The 12,231-nt window shown below is 39.9% G+C and overlaps 1 protein-coding gene across 2 annotated transcripts in view; it reads right to left on the bottom strand.

Annotated features, from left to right (window-relative positions):
- The window catches only part of PTPN1 (protein tyrosine phosphatase non-receptor type 1), a 1,504,923-nt gene that overhangs the window by 446,434 nt on the left and 1,046,258 nt on the right, over window positions 1-12,231 (bottom strand). For both annotated transcript variants that reach the window (XM_044089947.1, XM_044089948.1), the window contains exon 7: window positions 2,696-2,857. In XM_044089947.1, the coding sequence (XP_043945882.1) occupies window positions 2,696-2,857 (162 nt within the window). The remainder of the gene's footprint in view (window positions 1-2,695; window positions 2,858-12,231) is intronic.

Genomic DNA, 12,231 nt, shown 5'->3' with positions numbered 1-12,231 from the left:
TTCATTTCTTCTCTAACTATACTACTATGTGGAAGAATGTTAAGCTCTGTGCACTAAAGAGATGATTAAGAATGGATTTCTGATCATAAGTAGCTTATATAGTGGATATAAAAAGTGTACACACCCCTGTTAAAGAGTCAGGTTTTTGTGATATATAAAAATGAGACCACAATAAATCATTTCACAACCTTTCCCACCTTTAATGTGACCTATAACCTGTACAATTCAATTGAAAAACAAATCTTAGGGGAAAAAATATAAAAAATAAAAAAGTACAATAAGCTGGTTGTACAAGTGTGCACACCCTTAAACTAATACTTTGTTGAAGCACATTTTGCTGTAAATACAGCATTCAGTCTTATTGGGTGCACACCTGCCATCAATTAAAGAGACTCTGACTAACCCCGAATAAAGTTCAGCTGTCCTAGTAGGATTTTCCTGACATTTGCTCAGTTGCCTGTTACAGCAAAAGCCATGGTTCGCACAGAGCTTACAAAGCATCAAAGGGATCTCATTGTTGAAAGGTATCAGTCAGGAGAATGGTACAAAACAATTTCCACAGCATTGGATATACCATGGAACACAGTGAGGACAGTTATCACAAAGTGGAGAAAATATGGGACAACAGTGACGTTGCAAAGAATTGGACGTCCATCCAAAATTGATGAAAAGACAAGACGGAAACTGGTCAGGGAGACTGCCAAGAGACCTACAGCAACACTGAAGGAGCTGCAGGAATTTCTGACAAGTACTGCTTGTGTAATGCATGTGACAACAATCTCCCATATTCTACATATGTCTGGCCTATGGGGGAGGGTTGCAAGACGGAAGCCTTTTCGTACACAGAAAAACATCCAGGCCTGGCTAAAATTTGCAAAACAATACATCAAGTCTTTCAAAAAGCATGTGGGAAAATGTGTTATGGTCTAATGAGACCAAGGTTGAACTTTTTGGCCACAATTCCTAAAGGTATGTTTGGTGCAAAACAAAACTTTGCATCACCGAAAGAACACCATCTCCACGGTGGAGCATTGTGGTGGCAGTATCATGCTTTGGGGTTGCTTTTCTTTAGCTGGAACTGGGGCTTTAGTCCAGATGGAGGGAATTATAAACAGTTCCAAATACCAGTCATTTTGGCCCAAAACCTTCAGGTGTCTGCTAGAAAGCTGAAGATGAAGAGGAATTTTACCTTTCAACATGACAATGATCCCAGGTATACATCCAAGTCAACAAAAGAATGGCTTCACCAGAAACATTTAAAGTTTTGGAATGACCCAGCCAGAGCCCAGACCTAAATCCAATAGAAAATCTTTGGGGTGACCTAAAAAGGGCTGTGCACAAGAGATGCCCTCGCAATCTGACAGATTTGGAGTGCTTTTGCAAGGAAGAGTGGGCAAATATTGCCAAGTCATGATGTCCTACCCAAGGTGACTGAATGCTGTAATTAAATCAAAAGGTGCTTCAACAAAGTATTAGTTTAAGGGTGTGCTCACTTATGCAACCAGCTTATTGTAAGTTTTTTTATTTTTTTATATTTTTTAACCAAACAGATTTGTTTGTTTTTCAATTGAACTGTACAGGTCATAGGTCACATTAAAGGTGGGAAAAGTTTTGAAATAATTTATTGTGGTCTCATTTTTTTTATATCACAAAACCCTGGCATTTTAAAAGGGGTGTGTACACTTTTTTATATCCACTGTATGTTTGAGTTATGGATGTCAAGAAATTCATCTCAAAAGCACTGCTCGAGAGGTGAATCTTGGGATCCATATTCAGAACACAGTTTAAAGACAGTTAGCATCAGAAAGACCCAATCATAATCCTCTGTATCACAGAAACAGAACAACACAGCCATTGCAGTTAGTGGGCCCTCTGTGCACTATTATGCACTGAAGAAAGAGTGGACTACAATATTTATAATTTGTCACATTGCTAGTTTTATCTTCAAGACAAAGCACGTGAAATTATTTATGCAATGCTGTTAAGTAAACAAAATTAATAACGTTACTAGTCAATTACACAAATATATATATTTTTTTAACATTTAGTTGATTTTAAGGGTTTCCTTACAAACAAGTTAACCGGTCATTAACTTTCTGCAGAAGTAAATGTTGCTTTATATACATGGGAAATATATACTCTAAACATAGGATTTCAACAATCCAGATTCTCAAAGGCCAATAGGTGGTAAATTTGACAATCAAACCTATGAAACTATAAGGCTGCCTACAATGTAACACGTTAAAAAAAAGGGTTCATTACCTGTTTTAACACAGTCAGATAGTTAAATGTCCTTCTCTTTAGCTTTGCTAAAGATACTCAAGAAAATCTGTGTTTTCTGACATTAAAATGTTCCAGCATTACTACTGACAGTATTCTGAGAAGCTTTCTTCCTTCTAAGTGTTTGGTGATATAAATATCCACTCTTAACTACTATGTGTACCTTTACAGAGCTTTATTTCCTGAGGGTCTATGCAGAACTCCTAAAATCAGTGGAATTTACATTGCCAGAGAATTACACAAATGATCAAGTTAATAAGCATGTCGTCTATAACAGGCTAGCTACATAAACATATTATAACAAGCAACAAATATATAAATGAGTTGTGGGAAATACTTCTTCAGTTTTCCACAATAATAGAGAACCATGCAATTCACTTTCTCTAAATAAAACTTCAAGGATTTAAGACTCTACCTGCACTGATGAATCTCCCATAATGAATTTTGCTCCCTCAATAACAGCTAAGTAGGAGAAACGTAGCTGGTCTGCAGTTTGAATTAATCCCATTCGGTACTTCCTCATTTCTAATAGAACCTGTTTAATATCCACTGAAGATGGGTCTTTCCTTTTGTCCATCTGGGGAAAAAAACACAGAATAAGCAGCATTTAATGAAATCTATTGTGTATAAAATATGGAAACACCAAGACATACAGATCATAAAAAGATAGAATAATGAGCAGAAGTTAAAAAACTTTACTTAACTGTTTATCTGTAAGAAACAGTGACTTCCCATTTCAACAGGAGCAGATACATGCCTAGTTACATCTTTCTCATTTAATAACATGTAACACAAAAAACAGCCCTCTGATTAACCTAATCCTAAAAAGTAAACAAACAGCTCTTCAAAAATGAATACCATTAAGTAAAAAGTTAAAATCAGCAAAACTAACTACCAGGTGTTCTTCCTTTTCTAAATATAAATATAGTCTCAAAAATATAAGCTTCCAAATTACTTCTGACTTACTGCTATAACCTTGCATACAGCATAAATCAGGCATCTGTAAAACGCTGCTTTTCACTTTTTTGCTTACAAGGACTGGTCTACAAACGTGCAACAGTCACAGAACTATAAAACTCTGACAGGCATAGTACTTACTGTAACATTATATCATTTTGATCCTGACCGTCCAACACAACTGATGCGTCTTCAAGATAATTGTAGTATCTGAGCCAGCAAACTAGTGCTCCACCCTTGAACTCCTCTAACTTTTCCCCTCACCACCTTCCTTCAGGCTGAGATTGCTGCCTATATGTTGACATAAGCGAAATATATTCACTTCTGCAACAGAAAAGTATGGCTGGCGAAGGAGGGTGGGTTGTTGCATCGAATGCATAGGAATGAAAGGATCCAACTTCATGCTAAGTAAGTACATAACTATTCTTCCTTATCCACTCTGACCGATCCAACTGATGAGCCAGAAGCACCACCTAATCAAACACCTGGGTGACATCATGACAAGAGACCAGAGTCTACAAAGGAGGATATAGACCATGAGATTAAATCCAAATGGAATGGCTTTGGAAAGGTATGCATCATTGACAAAGATACGGCTGCACAATTGTCATCAATGGAACAGTTCCTGAAAAAGGCTGTAGAAATAGCCATTGAATAAGCTTGGTAACTGCTGCTTATTGTGGCTCAAGAATGCAAAGGTGAGAGTCAGAAAGCCACTTATTTTTTATTTATTCATTTTACATTTGTTGACCGGGATAATCCGAATGGATGCAAGTCCATTTTCAGTGGAGGCCCGGGGAGAAACGCTCCAAGGGTAAGCAGATACATCATTACATAATACCAGCATTACATATTACAAACAGACTATTTGCAGTGATTACATAAGTAAGCAAGTTAAACAAGTTCCACAGGTTAGCGTTAATCCCGAGCGTAAATCAGGATTTATATTAAATTACACAGTAAACTGGTTAACAGATTTTTACACATTCTAGAGAGAGTTAGCCAGGATTGATACATTGACATAGCCAGTTAAGTGACAAATGTTGTTTGAGTCTAGTTTTAAATTGACCTAAGGTGGGAAAGTAAGGTAATATCAGCTGGAAGAGAGTTCCAGGATCTACTTACAGAGTTTGCAAAGAGAGAGTCACCAGCTGTGTTATTAATTTTGCTAGTCTGAATTAGTAGTTTGTTAGAGGATCGAAGCAGTCTACGATTGTTATAGGGGGGTGATAATATTTTTAAGTGCAGGAGTATTGTCCGGATTATAGAGGATTTTATAGGCCATAATCAGTTGGTTATACTGAATTAGGCTGGGTAGTTCAAGCCACCCAAGCTGATTTAGATTGACGCAATGATGTGTCCTAAAAGGCAGCCCAGTGGCAAACCTGGCAATGTGTTTGCAGCAAATTGAGAGTTTGTTAAGGACAGTCTTGTTTAAATTCGAGAGTAGAAGGGATGCATACAGAAGGGTTGAAAGAAGGTGAGAGCGAGCTATGGCAATTTTAGCTAGAGGGGTTAGGAAGGATTTTATTCTATAAAGTGACCCTAGTCTTTTATTGATGGTTTTGATAGTTTGGTTAACATGCAAGTCGAATTTTAGACTATTATCTATGATGACACCTAATAGTTTTGTAGAGTGGTCAGGGGAGATTATTGTGCCATCATTTGAATTTATGGTAAAGGTGAAAGGGGTAGACCTACGTGCTGGTGAAAATAACAACATTTTAATTTTTTTAGGATTTAGGATCAGACAACGTTTAGAAAGCCAGTTTTCTATTGTATTAAAGGTGGTCTGGGTAGCTGACCATAACTCTATTGGAGATGTGGCCGAGCAGATCAGAGTAGGGTCATCAGCATATTGGATACAGCTGACTTTTGGGATGACAGTATAAAGGTTGTTAATGAAGATGGAGAACAGCACGGGCCTTAATATAGAGCCTTGTAGTACTCCAAGGGTGTTAGGCAGAAGATTAGAGAGTTTGTTCTGCCAGAGGACAGCCTGCTGTCGACCATTCAGGTAGGATTGAAACCATTGAAGGGCTCTAGTATCTAGACAGAATGTCTGCAGGGTGCGAATTAAAAGTTGGTGATCAACCATATTGAATGCCTTGGAAAGATCCAAGAAGAAGAGGGCTGAGGATATATAATTATTGTTGCGATTATGGTTTATGGTGTTGGTAAAGGCTAGGAGGGCTGAAGTAGTGCTGTGATGAGGACAGAAGCCATGCTGAGTGTCTGCCATAAGGTGATTCTGGATTAGGTGGTGCATAAGTGGTCTATGAATACATTTTTCCATAATCTTTGCAAGTGCAGAGAGTATAGCTATTGGACTATAATTGGAGAATTCAGTAGAGCTGCCTCCTTTGTGAAGTGGGATTACATAGGATATTTTCCAGGTGGAAGGAATTTTAGCTTCTACTATGGTTCGATTGATTAGTATTGAGACGGGGTAAGCAATAGCATCAGCTGATTTTTGTAGGTACTTGGCAGGGAGTTGATCAGCAGAAAGTGTAGTGGGTTTTAATTTTTTGATGAAGGTACGGATAAGTGAAGTGGTGACTGGTTGGAAGCTGAAAGCGAGTAGGTTTCTAGGGGTGGTACTTTCAGGACCAGGGGAGCTAAGAGGTAGTTGGCTAGCTAGGGCTTGAACTGTCTCAGTAAAGAATCGGTTAAAACTGTCAGAAACATCTTCAGGGGTTTTATCAACAGTAGCAGCAGGGATTGGGGTTGAAGTTTGTCCAGGATGTAGTAGATTATTTAAACCTGCCCAAAACTTCTGAGGGTTATTTTGATTTACTGTCTGCAAATTACAGTAGTATTGTTTTTTGTCTTATAAAATGGATTTTTTAGTTTCGTTCCTGGATTGCCTGTATTTAATGTGATCTCGGGGGTCTTTAGAAGAACGCCATAAAGCCCATGCTTTGTTTCTAAGGGTAATTTTGAGTTTTAGACTCTTTAGAAAGCCATGGCGCAGTTTTTGCCTTTGTTCTCTTTGAACGAACAGGTGCATGCAAATCAAGGATTCCAAGGAATTTGTTGTTAAAGTATGCTACTGCTTCCTCTAAGGGGAGGTGTTTTAGAATAGACCAAATTACATGAGTTTAGTTCTTGTTGGAATTTGGCAGGGTCAAAGTTTTTATTGTTTCTAACCTTTCTGAATAAGGGTTGTTGGGAATTAATGGCTTTGTGCTTAATTACATATGTGAGAAGGTGATCGCTTAGGCCATCAGGGAGGGTGTACCAGAAGTGTACAGTTGGGGGGTGACTATTTATGAGTACCCAGTCAAGTATGCTTTCTTTTTGGTTGGGTTTACCTATCCTGGTAGGGGTGGATATGTCTTGTGTACATGCATGCAGGTTAATATGGGTGGTTGGGGATTCTGAGGAACAGGTGCCCCAGTCTATGTTAAAGTCTCCAAGTAGTAGGGTTTCTTGGGGGTAGTGACATGATAGCCAGTGCAGGATATCTTCAAATGTAGATATATTGTTACCTAGGGGAATGTACATACAGGTGATATTAATGCATTTATTTTTATTAAGTTGCAATTTGGTGGCAAGAATCTCTGAGTTATTAATTTGAGGTGGTTGTATTACATCTATGGTGACATTCAACTCAGATTTATAGAGTACAGCTACCCCACCCCCCTTCCTGGAAGCACGATCCAGCCTATGTATGTTGTACCCAGGTGGTAACACTTCATTGTCTGTAGTGTTAGGTTTTAACCAGGTTTCAGATAAACAGAGAATCTCAGGGGAGTGGACAACCAGAAGTGTATGCAATTCATGTACCTTGTTATTAATGCTTCTAATATTGAGATGACAGGCTAGGAGAGAGTTAGTTGGCCTATTAATTGTAGGTTTGTAGCTTAGATTGCAAGTAGAGGGGGTATGTGCATCTGAAGTGGGTGGGCCAGGGTTGGGGTGAATATCACCAACAAGTATTAGGTTAAGTCTATACTTGGTGATGAACTTCAGGAATTTGTTTATTAGTTTGTGGTAGTGTTTGGATCTAGAGCTAATGTGCCTGGGGTTGAGATGTTGATAGACTGAACAAGATGTTGGATAGGACCTGGTACTGTAAGTATGATTGAAGGTGGGAGGATTTACAGCTGGGGTGATAGTATGGCCTTTCGGGACCTGAAATCCCGTGAGAAACTGGTTTTCATACAAGGTAAGGAGGTATGGTGCAAACAAGAGAGGTAGTAAAGAGGAGTATATCATTATTGGTGATTCAGCTAGTGAGCTAAGGAACTGTTTTACCTGGTGATGCAACACCAGAAGATAGAGTGGTGAGGTAAAGGTACTGGAAAGGGGATGGGAGAATGCCAGATGAACGTTAATAGGTGCTATTAAAATGTAGGTAGAAGAATGGGGGTGGGAGGAATTATCTCAGATGAAAGCAGATAGGATCTAGAAAGTGGGGGAGTGGCTATAGTACTTTAAATTTAGAGGTACTGGGGGTGGGAGGGGAGCGAAGAGAACCAGAGCGTAGCGAGGGCAAACGTAGCGGGGCTATTGCAGTTTACAAGGTTTCCTAAGGTGTCCTAAAGCTATACGGTAAGTATAATAGCTCTTAATGTAAGAGTGAGTTTACTTAAGTTACAGTGGAAGGAGGCAAACACTCAAGTAGAAAAAAAGAGCCCTATGGCTGGCCAAAATAGTGACCTGCTTAATTACACAGCACTGTAAGTGAATGCTTAACAAATGCTTTTTGTGTGCAACCTACCCTGCTTAAATGCGGAGAGAAACTGATTTTGTTATGGTGACCAATTGCAGTCCTGTAGACTCTGTTTTGTAGGTAAATATAGAGTTCAATCTGCTTAAATGCTGAGAGAAACTGATTTTGTTATGGTGACCAATTGCAGTCCTGTAGACTCTGTTTTGTAAGTAAATGTAGAGTTCAATCTGCTTAAATGCTGAGAGAAACTGATTTTGTTATGGTGACCAATTGCAGTCCTGTAGACTCCGTTTTGTAGGTAAATGTAGAGTTCAAACTAAGTCACACCAGGTCAGCCAAGGGGGGGGGGGGGGGGGGATCCTAAGCACCTAGATTAATTTTATTTTTAGATTTTGGAAAAATTCCTGCACAGTCCATCAGAAGCAAAAGAAACAAACAGTCACATACTCTTCCTAAAGAGCTTAGTACAGTGCCAACAAAAACACAACTGTCTGTGTATATCCAGTGTGTGGAGAGTGTACTCTTCCCTGTAACTATGATTAAGAAAGAACACCAAAGATAAATAGTTCGACTGGGGATTGTTTCTGAGGCAACCTTAAGAAGAAAGGATGGATAAGTCCTATGTGAAACTCTATCCTTATAAAAAGTTAGGAAGGTGGCAAAGCATAGGAGGCGTGGAGTTCACATGCCTTTCTAGCAGACGTCACAGACACTAAGAAAAGTGTTTTCCATACAACAGAAATAGAATCTACCACAGTGGCTGGCTCAAAAAGTGGTTTTGTTAGGATTTCCAAAACATTTAGATTCCAAGGAAGAATGGGTTATCTAATGGAGGGACTGAAGCAGAAAAATATCCTTCTCAAAAAAGTCTTGGAAGGTCAGGCAATGAGAATTAATGCTTGGAAGATGGTCATAAACAGCAGACAACTTAAGTTACAGAAAAAAAGCTAATGTATCAAGTAAGACAGGAATTATGACATAAGACAATTTTGCTCTGACAGAATGTACGATGCCCGTGCAGTGAGACTGTGCAGTGAAGCTGTATCCCAAGATAACATGGCTAGTCTGCAGAGGGGGTGTGACCTGGTTCCCCTTGTTTGTTGATGTACAACATGACTGTGCTATTGTCTGTAACAACTTGAAGAGGTCCCAGGGACTAAAGATGATTCAGAGAGTTGAATGCCTTGATCAGGACAGGCATCTCTTTTACATTTATTTGCTCATGTCTGTCCTTGGAGTCCTACATACCTTGCACTTTTATCCCTCCTGTAAGTGCTCCCCAAGCAAAATCTGATGCTTTTGTAGTGAGTGATTTTTTTTGGAACTGGGAAAGAGAAGAGGAGACTTGGATTTAGGAATATCTATCGTCTCCACCAAGTGATTTACAAACCCCAGCACTTGGATCTGAAAAGACAAGTACTGGTGCTGGGACCAAAGAGGCTTCAGGTACTACTGCATCTTTCTCATGTGTAGGCTTGGCAAGGGTATCATGAGAATCATATATGTCATGAGACCCAAAATAGTAAGGTATTCCCTCGCAGTGACCAAAAACTAGAAACAGCTTTAAATATAGGACTTTTTTCTTGTGGAAGTAAAGCATTTTGAGCTAAGATGTCTAGTTGAGAACCCAGGAACACAATCCTGTGTGATGAAATAAAAAAAAAAACTTTCAAATGTTCTCTTGGAATCCTAGCTTGTGTAAGAGATCGCTCATTAAAGACAGAGATTCATGACACTTTAAAAAAGACCCTGCAAAGATAAGCAAGTCATCCACATATGGAAAAATGTAGATATCCTGTAGCCTGCAATGAATTATAACTGGCGTTAGACACTTTGTGAACACTCTTGGTGCACTAGATAGTCCAAAGGGTAAGGCAGAGAACTGATAATGTAAATCCGACACAAAAACCTTAAGAACTGTCTGAAGTCTGGATGAAAAGGAATGTGATAAGCATCTTTTAAATCTAGCGTTCCCAGGAAACTTAAATGAGGAAAAAGATGTAACAGGTTGTGTTGAGGCATAATTTTGAATTTGGGCCCTATCACTGACAGGTATAGGAAAGATCAGAACTGGTCTCCAAGCATTTTCTTTTTTTAGCACCAAAAACATCCGTGAATAAACACCTTTCCCCATCGGGGAAGGAAGAACTGGCTGTATTACTCCATGAGACAACATATGTTAAAGGACAGGGGAAAGACAGGATTCTAGCCTGGTATATGAAGAATGCACACTGGAAAGGAGGAATTTCCTCCCACTGCCATCTGTAATCTTTGTAAATGACCTTCAGAAATCATTAGTTTGAAACAATTTGTTGCCAAAAGACAGAAATGGAAATTCGGACATTCTGATTCGGACATTCTGGTAGGGAAAAGGGACTGCTGCCAGGTGAAAGGAGGGGGGGCATGGTTCCTTAAATAGTCATTTTGATTTGGTGCAATGTCCTTAGTTTTGGGGAGTTGCTGCATTCTTTTTCAAACCCCGATGTCACCAATTCTTAAATGTCTGTTTATCATTATTTTGCTAAGGCTGTATTTTGTTTCTTGCCAAAACTGGACAAGGGATTAGAGAATCCCTTGGAAAAGGTTTAGATTCCATTTATCAGGCAGTTTTTCCACCTCTTTCAACTTTCTAGTTTAAAAGACCGCGTTTGCACTTGTTTCCCACCTTTTCTGTAACTAGTCTACTCCAGATACAGATTTGCTGTATCCAGGACTGTCTGTAAGCTTCTGAGCCCCCAAAGCCTTTCTATGTTGGAGGGAAGCCTTCTAGCTTATCAGTGGGAGTGATAAGCATTAGGTAGCCTATCTAGCACAAGAGGAGTGGATTCTGGCCCAGAAATTGTAGTTTATTGGCCGTTTGGGCAGTTTTTCCATCTCTTTTAACTTTCTGGTTTAAAAGCCCAAGTTTAAGCTTCTTTCCCACCTTTTGTGTAACTAGTTTAGTCCAGATACAGATTTGCTGTATCCAGGAGTGTTTGTAAGCTTCTGAGCTGTGCCAAAGTCTGCTCTTCAATTTTCTCCCCTAGATCTGCTAGTTCTCTCCTTTCCTGCACATTTACTAGCTTATTAGTCTAGCACTTCACCAGACTTCTTGTAGCAATTACTGTAGCATGCAAAAGTGCTAGCAGTACTAAACATTCAACAAGGAAACAGCTCCAGTACTTATTATTAATGCCCACCCCTCCAGGCATGTCTAAAGGTCAGTTCCCTGTGCTTTCTCCTATTAACCTGGTGAACTTGGGCATCCTGAGGTAATGCAGCAACTGCCTCATGTAGAATGACAACCCTTCTCCTCTTACCTCCCAACACTCAGACTTGTGAGAGATGCACTTATATATCCAAACTGGAAGCCACACACTCTCCAGCCAAGACTAAAATAGCTGGTCAAGAGGAGAAGGTCAACACTTGCACCACACCACATGGAAAACACAGCCCTCCAGAACACACACCAGCACTGCCTTCACATAAAAACACAAACCACACAACCACCTTCACGGAGGCTCTCAATAAAAATCTACCCAAACAGCAGAGACCTCCAAGGCAGAAACACACTTGACCACCACAACACAACACTAATCACAGGACACATAACTGTCCTAAAGAGTGTGCCACTCAAAGCCCCCAAGGCAAAATAGCATGCCCAACAGGTGAATCGATAGTGAGGCTCACTGATGTCCCACTCACTAGGTTGACTAAGGAGAAAATAACAGTCAGCTGTCTGTCAGGCGCCAGGATCCGCCACATTACACATGCACTCAGGTCTCTCAACAACAGGTACAAATATGACTCTGCCATTGTACATGTGGGTGTGAATGACCAGAGACATACCTCCCTAGACTACATGAAAAGAGACATGGAGGAGCTCTTGGATTACATAGTCCAGGTGAGTATGACCCTAGCCCTGAGCAGCATCCTACCATCACCCAGAATGATACCACAGTACAAACAGAAAATGATTGATTTCAACAACTGGCTAAGTTTCTGGTGTCATTCTAAGGGGATCCAGTATCTGTCTGCCTGGGGTGACATGATTGTCAGACCTCGATGCTTTGCCAGAGATGGCCTGCATTGGTCACCCCTGGACTTCTGGATACTGGCCAAGGCTCTTGCCACCCCTATAGTGCCTTTTTTAGACGGTGTTCCAAAGACCAAATTACCACCGTAACAACTACAAACAAATGTAATCTGAGGTTCATGCTGCTCAACACTAAAAGTCTAAATCTCAAAATGCACTCGCTCGTAGCACTCCTTAAAATGGAAAACATCGACATTTGTGCCGTAACAGAGACCTGGTTCAATGCAGCAGAAAGCACCCC

The sequence above is a fragment of the Protopterus annectens genome, chromosome 12.part0 (genome assembly GCF_019279795.1).
Source record: "Protopterus annectens isolate FY-2018-M chromosome 12.part0, PAN1.0, whole genome shotgun sequence".
Taxonomy (NCBI): domain Eukaryota; kingdom Metazoa; phylum Chordata; order Ceratodontiformes; family Protopteridae; genus Protopterus; species Protopterus annectens.
Note: the sequence above shows the minus strand (reverse complement) of the source record. Positions and strands in the feature narration are given on the sequence as shown.